The following is a 16103-nucleotide window of genomic DNA, read 5'->3' on the forward strand; positions in this document are numbered from 1 at the left end:
CTGTGTGTTTTGCTAAAATTTGGAAATAGATGATTTTTTAAAAATTAGGATAATTAAATGTATATCCGTATAATAGATGTATTCTTTTATGCTGGCTACATGTTTTCGATTCAAATCGTGACTATGTGTAAAACATTTTAGCAGTGCAGCTATGTTTTTTTATTCAAGGTAATTCTCAATTGTAAAAGATTGGAGTGATATATGTATCAGCTAGCAAAAAAAAAATCACATTTTTTATTTTTCTTGTGCAATATCACTTTAGTTAATTGTTTATATGTAGTATCAAAAAGTTTTTTTTTTTGACTAAAGTAGTATCAAAGAGTTCTTTCTAAATCATCTTCGATGTATTTTTATGTTATTTTTTCTAAAATAGAGATATTTCAGAGTAGAACTGAAATCTAGTTTAATATATTCTTATAAAATAAAAGCTATTTGAAATAAAAAGTATATGTTTTCTTGAAAAAATATAAAATGTATTGGAGTAGATTTATTTATAAATGTTATTTTATAAACTTATATAAACTGCATGGAGATGCTCTAAATCAAAAATTTGAAACAAGAAAATCAAATAGTTATGTTATGCTTGTCGATCAAACGGAAAATAATTTCAGCCAGAGGCGGCATTATGGGTTCGTCATAGTAATAAATCCATAGAATCTATTTAATAAACCAAACAACCTCTATTATAAGCTACAGTACTGTTTATACGAACTTCGTTATATCGAAATATTAGCTTTTCCTCTCCTTGTCTTCTTTCGGCGCCACCTCCTTTACCTCATATATCATGCATTTATCAGCACCACACGGTTTTGAATGACCAAGCTGATATGTTTTCATATACATACCGGACACATGCATGAATGTGATATCCATATCAGCGTATACATGTATATAATGTATCTATGTATTATGTATACAGTATACTTGTCAAAATTCCGCCGATCCTCTGCAAAAATAAATGTACGTGTAGAGGATTTCGATCTCAATGGTTTAAAAATAGTTAGAACATATTCGTTTCAATCTTTTTTTCATATATTGATATTGATGATAGATTACGTAAAATCGATCGAGATTAATATAAGTTGCATGGTCCAGGGAGCCGGTTGTTTTTGTGTGTTAATAAGTTTTATACTAGTAAATTATGTTACTTTATCGTAAGAAAACATAATTAATATTTCACTCTTATACAAAATTATTTTAGAATGTAAACAAAAACGCAAATAGTAATCAAATAACATTTTTGAGTTTCAAACATCAAAATATTATTACATTTTAAGATTTTTTTTTAATAGCAAATGCAAACGTCAAAACAGATATTTGGGTTTGAAACCTTGTAAGTTCATAGAAAGGAGAGAGAGATAGAAGGAGGCTGACTTTGGAGAGAAAGGAGTAAATGCATTTTGCTGTACATGTTGACTCTTTGAAAGCAAAAGCCAAAGCCAGCCCTTCATTATTGCTGCTTTTCATTCCATTAATTTTAAAATCACTTGCTACTTTTTTTTTGGAACACTAATATCACTTACTAGTTACTACTACTAATTAACTCGTATTTTGCTCTCTTTGCCCTCTCTCTCATCTATCTTACTAATTTTTTCTATAAATATAACCAATATCTCTCTCCACTTCTTCAGATAAAACCAAACCCGTTTGGACTTTCTTTGTCTTAATACTCACAATTTTGAAAAGCTTTTGAGAAAAACTCCACAAATATTTGTTTTTGTTCTAATATCTAATCATAACTCTTTTAAAGGGTCGAATCTCTTGCCCTAAACAGTATACTTTCATACTGGAAGGATAAAAAATGGGAAGACCACCTTGTTGCGAAAAGAATGGAGTGAAGAAAGGGCCATGGACACCAGAGGAAGACATCATCTTAGTTTCTTACATTCAAGAACATGGTCCTGGAAACTGGAGATCTGTTCCAACGAACACAGGTTAGTCTTTGTGAATCAATTAGTAGTTAATTAGCCTGTTTGATTGTACTATTATTCCTTTCTTTTTCTGAATTTTATTTAAGGGTTTATGATTTCTACTATTTTTCTGTGCCTTGGTTGGTATGATCATTAAAGATGAGAAAATTAAATAGCCTAAGTTATTTCACCGACCCTTTCGTCCACACATCTCTGATTACAACTGTATCCCTTTTTCCTTGTTTTTATCGGATTAATTAAAATCATTTTATTTTTGGTGTTTTAGGTCTAAGGAGATGTAGCAAGAGCTGCAGATTGAGATGGACAAATTATCTTCGACCCGGTATTAAGCGTGGAAATTTTACTGAGCATGAAGAGAAGATGATTGTTCATCTTCAAGCGCTTTTAGGCAACAGGTATATGCATGCACATGATCTATATTTAACCACAAAGGCTACCCCTTCTAGTTGGGTATATCTATAGAATAAGATCTAAACATACGTTTCTTTGTGTATAGATGGGCAGCCATAGCATCATACCTTCCAGAAAGGACAGATAATGATATAAAGAACTATTGGAACACTCACTTGAAGAAGAAGCTCAAGAAGATCAATGAATCTGGTGGAGAAGATAATGATGGATTCACTTCATCAACCACTATTTCACAAAAGCAGCATCAAAGCTCAAACAAAGGTCAATGGGAGAGAAGACTCCAGACAGATATCAGCATGGCAAAGCAAGCTCTTTGTGAGGCTTTGTCTTTAGACAAAAAAACATCATCAACACTTTCTCCATCATCATTGTCAACACCAGTAATCATACCACAAAACACCCCTAGCTTCTCATCAGCTCTACTTGACCGTTGCTATGATCCATCCTCTTCTTCTTCCTCTACCACAACCACCACTACAAGCAACGCAACTAATCCATACCAATCAGGGGTATATGCGTCAAGTGCTGAGAACATCGCTCGGTTGCTTCAAGATTTCATGAAAGACACACCAAAACCATTAACCTTAACATCCTCATCAACTGTTTCAGAGACCGGACCACTTGCTTCAGCAACTTCCGAAGAAGGTGGAGAGGGGTTTGAACAATCTTTCTTTAGCTTCAATTTCATGGAAGAAACTCAAAATTTGACTCAGGAGACAAGGTTCTTCCATGACCAAGAGAGAAAACCTGCAAAAACAATGGACCAAGATTCTGGTTTGATATCGCAAGGATCTTTGTCTTTGTTGGAGAAATGGTTATTTGATGAGAACATGGTTGGTATGTCGTTAGGACAAGAAGCGATGTTCTAGAACGAAATCAAGTGGAATAGTTTGAGGGCTTAATTAGTTATGAGTTATAACAAATATTATAGAGTTATAACCTATAATATATCCATCCTTATTATTGCATCAGGGCTTTAGAGTCTTTAGTAGCTTTTAGCTATACAACACTCTTTTTCTCTTTTGGTGATATAATCCTTTTTTTATGCTTTTAAATTGTATGCTTCTGAACGTAACACAAATGGGTTATCATCTTTATTAATTCAATGTGTTCGTACTTTGTGGCGCATATGGTTATGACTGTTTTGCACAGATATATCCAACGCAAGAAATCATCGTTGTATATAATCCGTTCTCTTATTGCTTCTCAGCAAAGGGAAATCTAGCGTTTAAAGTTTAAACCAAAATACTGCTTTGAAAATTAGAAGCATTCTTTACAAAATTTAACATGTATTTATTTGAGATTGTTCAATCTGATTTAAGGTTTAGCTTTCATTTGATTAATTTTCTTTTTACCTGTTATTTGAAATACAATAATAAATTGGCTGAATTTTTGAAAAATACATAATATATAAAAGTTAGCACCAGTATATTGGTTTCATTCTGTTTGATTTTGATATTAATCAACTTTTGAAGCATTAATATTTTTTTCTAATTTTTGGTTTAGATCCAATAATGGGTTTTCAAACTGAAAATTAAAAAAAAAAATTACTAAGTCACTTCTATCTTCAAAATGAGATTATGTTTTGTCAACTCAGTTTCTCTTCTTGTAAATAAATATATGAAAGAAATCAAACAGCATACTTATCAAATTTCCCCTTTCAAATCAATCATAATCACTGAAGACAAAATGTCATTAATTGTTAGTAATATAAAAGAGTCTACCTACTGGATTTATTCAACCACTATTAATACATTTAATTATTTTTATTTTCGTATTATAATTGTGATAATGTCTTGACGACTTAAGACGTGACAATGTAGATTTGCAATTGACATAAACTTTATTCATCTACCTAAGAAATCAGGCGATTTCAATAATTTTTTTTGGTTTTGTTTTATTTAGTATAAAAATCATTTTTAAAGGGAAAACCCGCAATATTGATTTTGGAACATTTAGAAGGGCTTCAAGAATATTGGTAGGAACGTTTTGGGAGTTTATTATGAAGGTTTTGTTCACGTATTTTAAATACTTGCTTCTTTTTTTTTAAATAGGTAAGGACTAAGGACATGATTAATCCCGTTTTTTTAATCGGGATTCTTAACTCATTATTTGATATTTTTTTATATATTTTTTGGTTAAGAGACGATTCGTATATCTCTTATATAAAATACGGTTTTTAACTTTTCTTAATTAAAATCTAAGAAAAGCTAAGAACGATCTATTATCCGAATCTAATAAATCTGAGTTAAGAAACCAAAGTTAATCATATTCTAAATAAAAAAAAATGGAGCGTTTGGATTCTTTTTCTTCATATAATCCAGCATCCGACAAACAATGTTGAAATGAAAGTGTGATAAATATATATAATCAAACAAACCCACATAAGTTATGATTTATGATATTGTATTGACGCGATTGTGTTAACATCCGATTTGAAACCCACCTAATTTAGGGGGCGTGTTAATAGGATTAAGGGAACAGAAAAATCAAAAGCAAATGGGAAGATATGTACGCGTAGACATGTCTAATACGTATGCGGAATGCGGCATGCGTACAATAAATATGGGGGCAAAAATCTAGTGGTGGAAAGAACTTTGAAAATATATAAATAAAAAATAATTATGTAAAACAAAAAAAAAGTTAAGAGAAAAGAGTATTAAATGCTAACATGTGAAGGGCTTGACTTGTGGCTGTGAAAACAGTGACCAACGAACTCATGATGTTTCTGAAAAAACTTACTAAAATATAGACAAAAACGTGTAATGATTATTTACTATAAACATTACGAGCGTTTATGCAAAAAGGAACGATTGAAGCTTCAAATAACATGGGCGAAACCGATGAACGCGGCTTCATAGGCACAGATCAACCACCCGACGTTCACTAGAAGCAACATTAGCTGGTTGTTAAAATGTAATTGTGCCGTATCTTACCACTTAGTCATCACTCAAATTCGTACTGGAGATGGCTTATATGCGATTGATTTGTCGTGTAGAGAAATGGTTGGAGATGAAATTGTGTGTTTACAATTATAAGAGAGGCTTTTACAAAACCATATGAACAAAGGAGACCTGAATCTAGCTATCACTCGTACAGGGCCGGCCTCGAACTAAGTGAAACATTTGCTAAGAGCATCAATTTCTATTGGCTTCCAACAAGCAAAATTTCAAATATATTATATATAAAAATAAATTAGCGATTATATAAAGTTGTCAACCAAAAAGTGATTATATAAAGTTCATATTGATTATTTATTACGAATTTGTTTCTCTACCATTCTTGTGCTGTATATATATCGACCCCTATTTCTATTTTGTTTCAAGCCCCCAAAATATAAGCTAAAAAGAGCACAACAGATTCTAGCAATGGTCAATGCGATCCAAGTAGCACAGTATAGCGAATATATATGTTGAATATCTTCTTAAGATCGTTGGTAATTTCTCAAGTATAAGTATATACACATAAGCATATCAAGAAGCTTTATTTTCTCGTCTGTAAGAACATAAGACAGAGAGACTTCCCGTATTTTGTTTTACTCAGTTTCTGTGTTTTTGCTCATAGGAATAAACCCATAAACAACAAACAGCTACTACAAACAGTGAGAGAGAGAGAGAGAGAGAGAGAGAGAGAGAGAGAGAGAGAAGAGAGAAGAGACCAAAGTCGTGGATAATGATGATACTTTGGATTCTTTAACCGGTACTCAGGGATATATATAATCATTGTGGTGAGGCTTCAGGCTGGTGTTGTGGATTCGGTATCAGCTCGGGTGCTACAGCAAAGTGCAATCCTCCTCTTCGTTGTCCTCCACCGCCAGCCCCGTTGTGTAGCATAAACGCAACTTCTGCAGCGGCCAGAGCTGCCGCTTCCTGGTATCCACAAACACAAAACATGAGTATACATAACCTTAGATTCATGTATGTGTGAGTGTTTATGCAAAGATATAGTTTTACCTGTCTTTGTCTTCGGCGTTGTAAGATACTGATGGCCCAAGCCATTATGTAACAAGGGAGGAGAAAAGCGGCAGCACGGAGCATGAAAAGCTGGCAAGGAATACAAAACAAAACAAAACAAAACAGTTAAGGTGTTATCACAAGAAACCAAAGTGTGGTGATCATGTAAAAAGGGACTATCGGTTACAAAGAAGAAAGCTGATGGATCATCTTCTTCTTCGTTGTCTGAGTTGTTGTTGTTTGAAAGGTTCATGGCGTGTCGCAGCAATAAAAGCGCCATTAACTGTGTCATTATTTTTAACTGTTTAAGTAACGTTTTCCATCTCAATAAAGATAAAAAAAAAAGCTATAAAAGTGGGACTTTACGATAAGAGCAGCGGAGCGAAGGAAAGCAGCACCGCTAGAGTTAGAATCAGCATACTCGTCATAGTCCGGATCAAAGAAACGGCGTTCTGCAGCCGCCATTGCAAAAATGCGAGGGTCGTTGAAGTCTAAGGGAACACCATTGGCCCAATCTTCACTGCAGATAACACACACACATACAAAATTAATAATGTAACACGAGTAACGTGACTTCGAATGAAATAAATAATGTGTGTTTTGCTATATAGGAAACTTATATAAAAGAGACATACCCGATATCGATAACAGTATCTTCAGCGGGAGGAGGTGGTGGAGCGGTGTAGCCAGGTTGATAAGACTGTTTCCATCAAAGGGTAGAAGAAGAAACTATGGTCAAATATATAATACAACATAAAAACCAAAAAAATGAAGATGATTATACATATGTCAAATGATTTACCTTGTGGCATATTTCACAGATAGTGTCACCTTTCTCATTACACCAACGCTGAACACACTTCCGATGTGCATACTGTTCACACACAAACGATAGAATAACCAAAACAAAATCAGTTTTTTTCTTTTTTTGGTATCAAAAGAAAAGATAAATAGAATTCACACAAAGATAAGTCACCTTCAAGCTGCCGCTACAAGAACAGGGAGACTCGAGGTTCTTAACAGAATCCTCATCTTGGCATATACGGCATTCAGCTGATTGGATAAGCGGTTCCTCTTCGTCAACGACATCAAGCTCTTCTACTTGCATAGTTTTATCATCCACAGATTTAGTAATAGTAGTAGTCGTAGTAGAAGAAATGATTGTGGTGCCTTGACCTCTGGAACTTTCTCCAGAAGATTCAATGGATCCTCCTCTGTCTGAATTCAGGTGATCAGATGTTACGAGACGGTCCGTACATGAACTCAGGTGATCAGACATCTCTCTCTCCCCCTCAATGCCACAAAGAAGAACGTTGACCTGTAAGAGAAAAAAATCCTTATTTCTCCGAATCCAATCAAAGCGATACTTTCAGGGGAAATGTCATGAAATCAAAACGATTAGGATCTAAATCAAATGATAAGTCTCGATTGCTTACGATTCAATCACAATTCAGAAAACGAAACCCTAGAAATAAAAAATTCCCAATTCGCAGAAACGAACAACCGTAACCCTAAAGACGAAGAAAGATCAACGATTATTATTATTGTTACCTGATAGAGATACTTTGGAATCGAATCGTAGAAAGAACGAAGAAAAATGAAGAAGTTCTCTTTCGATTTCTTGAAGGCGCAGCTGTCGAACGAAACTCGGACAAATGTGTTTTCTATTGTTTGATGATGTTCGGTCTGAATGATCTCAGATATAAGTACAAAACAAAAACAAATATATAAAAAAATCTCGAAGCGCGTGTATACAGAAATGTATCTATCTATCTTATTAAAGGTGAAGTACAAATTCGGTGCGTTTGGATACTTGGATAAGATTAATAAAAAAATTTGGTGTGTTTGGTTATAGCTATAAAAAATGGAGTGTTTGGAAACTTGAATAGTAGTATCTATTAATTGTGTTTCCATATTTCACTTAGTTTAACAATTTAATTAATTATATTACCTTAATAATAAATTACATCATTAATTATATTACCATAATAATAATAGTGCATATTTTTATTTATTAGTTAATCAATATTAACTTTGTGCCAATTATAAAATCAAAAATGCTAAATAATTAGGTTTTATATATGATTAAACATTTGGTTTATTTTATTTTACTAAAATATTTTTATTTTAGTTACAATCGGTGGAAAATTACGTACCCAAAAACATAGTTCAAAAATATGTTTTGTGAATAAAATAATAACTTAAATCAAAATACTTAAAATGTCCTACATTTATTGTCACTTAATTTTCCACTCCATATAATTATTTTACTTGATAAAAAAACTCTTTCTATTTCACTTAATTTAGCAAACACATAAAACAGTTTTTATTAATTTATATAATCATTTAGACATGAACATTATCTGTCTATTTAGGTACATGTTGTTCTTTTCGGGTATCTTTTTTTTTTGGTAACCAAGTCCCGCTTGAATATTATAAACTTATGTGTGGATTTTGAGTTGGATCATTCTAGATCTGGATGAATTCGGTTCTGATGTATAGGAACGTAAAAATATCTAAATAACCAATGTATCTAAAACGGGTTCGGATATTTGTAATAAAAATAACCATATAACCTGATTCGGTCCAGATCTTTTGAGTATCGTTAGTTACCAGATCTTTTGAATATCGATGTATAAAAACATATTTCACGGGCCAATTTAACAAAATATTAATTAGTTCAGTTGAAATAAATATATTTTAAAAAATTATATGAACTGAAAAAATCACTATAAGAGTACTTACATTTGGATTCAAATCATTTTTTTAATAACAAACTACACAAATATGTTGATTTGTATACAAATTTAAATTACAATGTAAATATTTAATTGAACACAATTAATACAGAAATAAGTCACATTGTTTAAACAAAATATCAAAATAAACAGTTGCGTTCTAAAATCATTTATTTTAACAACAAGCCAAATAAATATGTTGATTGGAGAAAGAATAAAATAAAGCCAGATAAATACATAGTTTACCAGAGACACTATATATGTCAAATTTATTATAAAGAAATTTTTACTAAGATAAATACATTGAATAATTACAAACAAATAATATATTTCATAAAAGTAAAAAATAATATCCGCGCTTCGATATGTTGATTGGAGAGAGAATAACACAAAGTTAGAGAAACACATAGTTTACCAGAGACACTATGTGTGTCAAATTTATTATAAAGAAAATTTTACTAAAATAAATATGTTCAATAATTACAAACAAATAATATATTTCATAAAAGTAAAAAATAATACCCGCGCTTTCGAAGCGCGGGTCAAAATCTAGTACATATTACAAGGGAGGAAAGTTGACGGTTTTGACACGGTGACGTCCGTTAAAAAGACATGTTGAGAACACTTGAGAATCTTCCAAACCAAACGGTAACGGAGCTTTTTTATTTTGTACCAATCCTTGTTTCTGTTAGTTTTTTCTTAGATATACAAAAATATATATTTTTCACCAAATTGGATAAAATTCATTATTATAAGAAATTTAAGATTGAGGTGTTGTTGATACGGCATTGCAAGATTGACTATGCACTTTGTATTCTTTTTTTTAATTCGAGCAACATTATAAGTTTGTGCACAAAAAAGCAATAAGTTTTTTTATTAAAGAACGAAAACTATTCAGTTGTTGGAAATTTAAGACGTTACATTAATTTCAAGAGACGTAGTTTTGACTTTGACCTGTTCCTCTTTGGCAAAACTGAGATTGAACAAAAAATAAGGACGTCCGAAGTCTTGTGGAGGTGTCCGACGGGCTGAACACTCTTAAACGTTCTCTTTGAAATACGTTTTAAAGATTCCCAAATTAGTCTTTGAATTTTTTTTTAAAATAGTTCATAGTGCTTGGAAATTGAAATGCTATTTGTATTAAAGAATCTTACAATGACAAGTTTGTATTCAATAAGAAATAGATCATGACCCATTTTTTAACAATTGTGCATGACCTCTATTAGCATCATTGCAATCCCACGTCCGACAGAAATCATGTCTATATACCTTTTGCTTTTCATATGTATAATAGATACAAACTTGAATATTTGAAATAAACAACTAGTTGTAGTATAAGAATAATGTAAAAAACAAATAGTTGTAGTATAGTATTATTTTTAAATTTGAAATATTTGAAATATTCAATGTACATTGTTTTTCTCACAAACAACTAGTTGTAGTATATTATTTTTAAATTATACCTAAACACTTTTTCATCATAATACATAATCGATTGCTTTTGATTTTTTTTTTGGGAAAACAAAAGTTTTCGCAAGATACACTACAAGACTATTCTTTAATCTGTTTGTGTTTAAACTTTTATTGTTTTGTCAACTTATTTCTCTAATTTTTTTTTATCATTCATAACTTTTATATCAATGAATTTCACATTCAAATAAAATATAAATAGAATGGCATTAACACAAAAGACAAAAAATCTTCTACAAACCCGGGGTGAAAAATAATAATAAAGGAGTAAATAATAAATTCAAAAAATGTAGACAACTTTTTTTCCAAAAAAATTAAAAAAATGAACCGAACCGGTTCGCTTCAATAGAAAACCAATCACACTGATATAAAGAAGCCGCTTAGCCCAGTAGGAGGTCAGGACACTCGATCAAACGCATAAACCCTAGCAAATCGTACGAAAAGCTTAAAAATGGCGGAGCAACAAGAAGAGATAGTCAATACGGTGTCGGCTGAAGTGAACCCAACAGACCCCAAAGCAGAGATGGAAGTCGAAGCCGAGACTGCTGAGAAGCGCGAGAGGGAGCAGACGGAGCCGGAGGAAACAGAGGAGGGCGGAGGCGAATCGAAGAAGCAGAAGGTGGGAGAGGAAGAGAAGAAGTCAAAGGTCCCGGTGAAGCTTGGTCCGAAGGAGTTCGTTAGCTCCGTGGTGATGTTCGATTACTTTACTAAGTTTATGCACTTTTGGCCAACTGATCTCGATGTCAACAAGGTAACTAATGTCTTTTATGTTGGTGTTAACTTGTAAAGTTTCGATTTTTCATGCGATTTGTTTAGGAATATGATTTATTCGAACTCGTGCTCTGTAGTTAAAGCTCAAGCCGCGTGTAAAGTTGGTTCCTTTGCAGCTCAACAGTTGTGTTTCTTTATCGGCTATATGATTGTGTTTTGTATTTAGAAACCTTTTTTTTTGTTTCTTATTATTGTTTTTTTTTTTAATGATTTGGCGATTTTGCTACACATCATCATGTTTCAATAGTGGCTTGTGTCTGGAATGATATAGTTTTAAATGTCTTTTTTGGTGGATAGTTTGGAGTTTTCTAACTAACTTGTTGGACTGATTTATGTTGTTGAATGTACATATTATTTCAGTATGAGCAGATGGTGTTGCTAGATCTGATTAAGAAGGGCCATTCTGAGCCTGACAAGAAGATTGGCGGAGGGATCAAAGCCTTCCAAGTAAGAACCCACCCAATGTGGAAAAGCAGGTGCTTCTTTCTTGTTAGGGAAGATGACACTGCTGACGATTTCAGCTTCAGGAAGTGCGTCGATCAGATCCTCCCCTTGCCTGATAACATGAAGGCTCCTGGATCTACCGGCAATGGACATGGTGGTGGAGGTCGCGGTGGGGGAAGAAGAGGCGGTCGTGGTGGAGGTAGAGGAGGAGGGAGATTCAGAAGATGAATTTGCTTGCTGATGACTCTTGTTACCTTGCCTTGCTGTAGAATGAAATTTTGGAGCTTTCATGTTAAAGTTATGTTGCTAAAAAACTTATTAAGCTATGATCTTGTCGGATGCTAATGTTATTTTGTCGGAGAAGAATTGTCAGTTCATATCACCTATTTTACTGAAGTAGAAGAAACAGCAGCTTGTCTCTGTGTTCACTACATAGTATATCACCCAAAGTTTGTTGGGCTTTTATTGGGTTTTTCTTAAATTGTATTCGTTTTCCTTCCTCCAACACCTCTTCTCCTCCGTAGCTATGTCGTTTTCATCAAAGAGAAATAGAGAAATAGTAGTGTGTACTAACAAATGATTGATCCGCGGGACCCAGAACAGAATCTGACGTGGAAAAGACAATTTGGTTTAGATCCCTAGGTAAACTGATTCTAACGTGTCAGAGACCTCAAAAGACATTTTCAGTTATAGCCAATGAGAATGCGACATCTCACATTATTTGACCTTTATCTTAACGTACAATCTGAAAAATTCGTTCATACTTTATGGTATTGTTTTTTTTTTTTGAAACCTACTTTATGGTATTGTTGCTTGTTAATTTTATTTTGTCAACTTGTTAACTTAATACTTTATGGTATCGAATTAGTTTTTTTCGTTGATAATATAGTATTTATTATATTAGAAAAATAAATCTATCTATATTGGTCGTGTTTACGATAATTGAGCTCTCACTACGTACAGAATAGTCCATAGAATGGATTTGGCATGGTTCGTTAATATATAAAGTTATAAACGTTGCGTTTGTATTAATATTCAGTTATTCACACAGATTCTGCTAGTTTCGTTTATATAATCTTCAATAAAATATTCCAAAGAAAAGAAACGTAGTATAGTCTTTTTCCAAAAATCAAGTTTATATCGTTTTCAAATGAAGCATTTTTATCTTTATGCGTGCCTATAAAAACCTTACACGTATAAACTAAGAGGACAACTCTCGTGTGAGCTGCACCAAAGCCAACCCCCCGATGCTGACATTTACCTATCCAAAAGTTTTTATAATTATTTTACATAATTGTTTATGTTTTGGTATACTATTCTTTTTTTTGGTAAAATGTTAAATATTTAACTATTAATATATATAAATGTGTATATATGCTATTCCAATTCATAAATGTGTATATATATAACTGTTCATATATACAATTAATGTCAAAGCTCTGTTTAGCAAAAAAAATGCTCTAAAGAGAAATGGCAGAATATTTTGATTTTGCTAATCGTATATTGGTTATATATATAATTTACACTCTACTCAACTCAACCATGCCCGATCTATACCGGTTGGTAGAACCAGAGGTCCATAATGTGGTCAGACTTTAATAATTTGCTAAATAGTCTAATAAAAAAAAGCTTTATTTGTGTGTTTTGAAACTACTGGAATAGATTCTGTTATTTTTTTGGGTCTAAAATAGATTCTGTATTAATACATATAGCATAGATTTGTGACTTTTGAGAGACCAAAAGAAGAGAAAAATATTTCAAACTAATCTACTTGAAATGGTACGTAAAGTGTGGCATTTCTTTACTAGGTTTGGTTTTGTGATAACAACTGAAAAGTAAACATCTGCTTGGCTAAATTCAGAAGTTGTAATATTTAATCTTCAAAAAAAATTTGTTTTTCAGTGGTACCGTTATCTTCTTCCTTACCGTGTCTAGAACTCAAGATCTTAGCATTTTTTTCTTTCAAGAATTAGTTAACATATATTAATTGTCCTTTGTTTGTTCAACGGAAAGCATTTCTTAGCAAATTAAAACTTGACCGAGAGAAATAACTTTTCTTAATACAGGAATACATTCTGACAAAAGTTTAAAGAATAGATACTAAAAGACACTATATGCCATGGACACAAAAGCCCGATCCAATAAAACATCAGGTCAGGAGAGGTTTGGGAAAAAGGTTATCAGAGGCCACATACATTTGTGGCTGAAAATCGAACAAAAATGCTGACGTGTTATCCACTTCACTTGTTAAAACGTATCTAAATCTCAAATCTCACGATTTACCGAAACAACGAGACACTCAGCTGGAAAAAAGAAAAACCAAGCAAAAAGAAGAGAATAATGCTGGAAAGAAAAGATCAAGCGATTAAGCTCTTCGGCATGAAAATTCCTCTTCCAACGGTTCTTGAGGCTGAAGAAGATGGAATATCGAAAGAGAAGGTACTGCTTCTTGCTTTGTTACTGAGATGGATCCACGAAAACATGGTTTTGATTTGTCTTGCAAAACTATTTCTGTATTTTAGATAGTAGCTAGTGATGTTAAACTGAAAAGAGGATTTCTGTGTGTTTTGTTCATTTTTTTCATTTAAGGCAAACTTCGAGATTTTATATTCAAAAAATTCGACAAATGAGTAAAATCCTGCTCTGAAGATAGTCCTTAAGGCAACATCTCTGCTCCCGGCTTCTAATTAGTTTTTGGTGAGGTTGTAGTATTTTATTTTGTATGGTGACTTTTCATGAAACGAAAAAGCAAATTCGTTTCTCCATAAAATAATTATTAAAACGATTGCTTTTCTTTAATTAAATCAATAAAAGTAAGACATAATTTAGGTTTTTGATTTGTCCAAAAAAAAAAAAATTTATAGGTTTGTGGTAAAGCATGATATCAGAAGACTTTTTCTTCACCAAAATTTGATCTAGAACCTTCTGCTTGCTAATAGCAATATGTAATTTTTAGTTAATTTCTGCCTTTTATAGTTTTTTTTGGTTCGCAGCATTTTTATCATATGTTTTGAAAAGTTATTCTTTCTTTTTTTCATACGTCTCTAATAATCCGATCCCATTCTCGTGGCTCAGAACCAAAACGAGACATTAAATGATCAAGTGGAGAAAGACAAAACATTAAAGAAACCAACCAAGATTATTCCCTGTCCAAGATGCAATAGTATGGAAACAAAGTTCTGTTACTACAACAACTACAACGTAAACCAACCTCGCCATTTCTGCAAAGCTTGTCAAAGGTACTGGACCTCTGGTGGGACCATGAGAAGTGTCCCTGTCGGAGCCGGAAGACGCAAGAACAAGAACAACTCATCATCTTGTTCACACAATGACCACCACGCCACCATCTCTGAAACAAGTAGCCCGGTCCTTAGTTTCACCCATGGGGAAGATCAAAATGTTTCAAATAATAGGTTAATGCATTCGTGGCCATACATGTGGAATCCCGGTTTTTACCCGGTTTATCCTTATTGGAACGTGCCAGTGTTGTCTCCGTCGCCTCATTCAAGTCCTAATTCTACTATTGGTAAGCATTCTAGAGACGAAGATGAGACGGTCAAGCAAAAACAGAGGAATGTGTCAGTATTGGTCCCTAAGACTTTAAGAGTTGATGATCCTAAAGAAGCTGCAAAGAGTTCTATATGGACAACACTCGGGATCAAGAACGAAGTTATGTTTAAAGGGTTTGATTCTAAAAAAGAGGTTACGATTGACAAAGAAGAAACCGAGACTTCTTTAGTTTTATGTGCGAATCCAGCTGCGTTGTCAAGATCAGCTAACTTCCATGAACGGCTGTGATCCTATGCATAATAATATAATATATACAGACCTTTATGTGGAGATGTGGCTTACATTTTCTTTTTCTTGCTGATTGACTTTGTATTGTTAGGCTTTAACAGTTTTGTATCGTTACTTTTTAATTTCTAGTTCTTTTTAAGTTTGATTGTTGTTGTACGAATAAATAACGTTGAAGAGAAGTTCTTTTTGACAGTTGTTTGCATTCTATTCTATAGTTTGATAGAGCTAACAGTAGAACTGTAAGACACTGTTGCAAAAAAAGAAAAGAAACATGAGTAGACATCACTTCACACATGAGTGGATAAATAGAAACAAGATAAGATCAGATGATGAATGAAAGTGACGTTTCATGAATTTCACCTATTTTATGCGATACGTAAGTATTGTGAGTTTGAATGCGGGCACGAAAAGACAGCACAAGCTCAAGACAATGCAATTTTTTTTTGTTAAATGTGGAAACAAGATAAACAAAAAGCAAGAAACTGTGGTGAATATTATCAGTAAAAAAAAACTGGTGAATATTAGATAATTTACATTGCTTAAGAAACTCATGTTAATGTTTATATATTTTGTTATGTGTTAGTGCA

At 32.8% G+C, this 16103-nt stretch overlaps 4 protein-coding genes across 4 annotated transcripts; 3 read left to right on the forward strand and 1 right to left on the reverse strand.

Moving 5' to 3' along the window:
• The first annotated feature begins 1609 nt into the window (after positions 1-1609).
• Positions 1610-3470, forward strand: LOC108857347 (transcription factor MYB96). Its single transcript, XM_018631327.2, has 3 exons — positions 1610-1934; positions 2197-2326; positions 2428-3470. Exons 1-3 carry the CDS (start codon positions 1802-1804, stop codon positions 3209-3211), a joined length of 1047 nt encoding a protein of 348 aa, XP_018486829.1. The 5' UTR covers positions 1610-1801; the 3' UTR covers positions 3212-3470.
• Positions 3471-5739: 2269 nt separating this feature from the next.
• On the reverse strand, positions 5740-8005 carry LOC130512605 (uncharacterized). The gene is made up of 8 exons (XM_057010759.1): positions 7847-8005; positions 7272-7613; positions 7098-7169; positions 6931-6995; positions 6662-6815; positions 6483-6578; positions 6296-6385; positions 5740-6211 (listed from the first exon to the last, which is right to left on the reverse strand). Exons 2-8 carry the CDS (start codon positions 7572-7574, stop codon positions 6062-6064), a joined length of 930 nt encoding a protein of 309 aa, XP_056866739.1. The 5' UTR covers positions 7575-7613; positions 7847-8005; the 3' UTR covers positions 5740-6061.
• A 2887-nt stretch (positions 8006-10892) lies between these two features.
• Positions 10893-12100, forward strand: LOC108859338 (protein EMBRYO DEFECTIVE 514). The gene is made up of 2 exons (XM_018633235.2): positions 10893-11254; positions 11635-12100. The coding sequence occupies exons 1-2, from the start codon at positions 10955-10957 to the stop codon at positions 11944-11946; spliced, it is 612 nt and encodes a 203-aa protein (XP_018488737.1). The 5' UTR covers positions 10893-10954; the 3' UTR covers positions 11947-12100.
• Positions 12101-13977: 1877 nt separating this feature from the next.
• On the forward strand, positions 13978-15708 carry LOC108861168 (cyclic dof factor 1). Its single transcript, XM_018634997.2, has 2 exons — positions 13978-14157; positions 14794-15708. The coding sequence occupies exons 1-2, from the start codon at positions 14059-14061 to the stop codon at positions 15514-15516; spliced, it is 822 nt and encodes a 273-aa protein (XP_018490499.2). The 5' UTR covers positions 13978-14058; the 3' UTR covers positions 15517-15708.
• Positions 15709-16103: the final 395 nt, after the last annotated feature.

The sequence above is a fragment of the Raphanus sativus genome, chromosome 5 (genome assembly GCF_000801105.2).
Source record: "Raphanus sativus cultivar WK10039 chromosome 5, ASM80110v3, whole genome shotgun sequence".
NCBI lineage: Eukaryota > Viridiplantae > Streptophyta > Magnoliopsida > Brassicales > Brassicaceae > Raphanus > Raphanus sativus.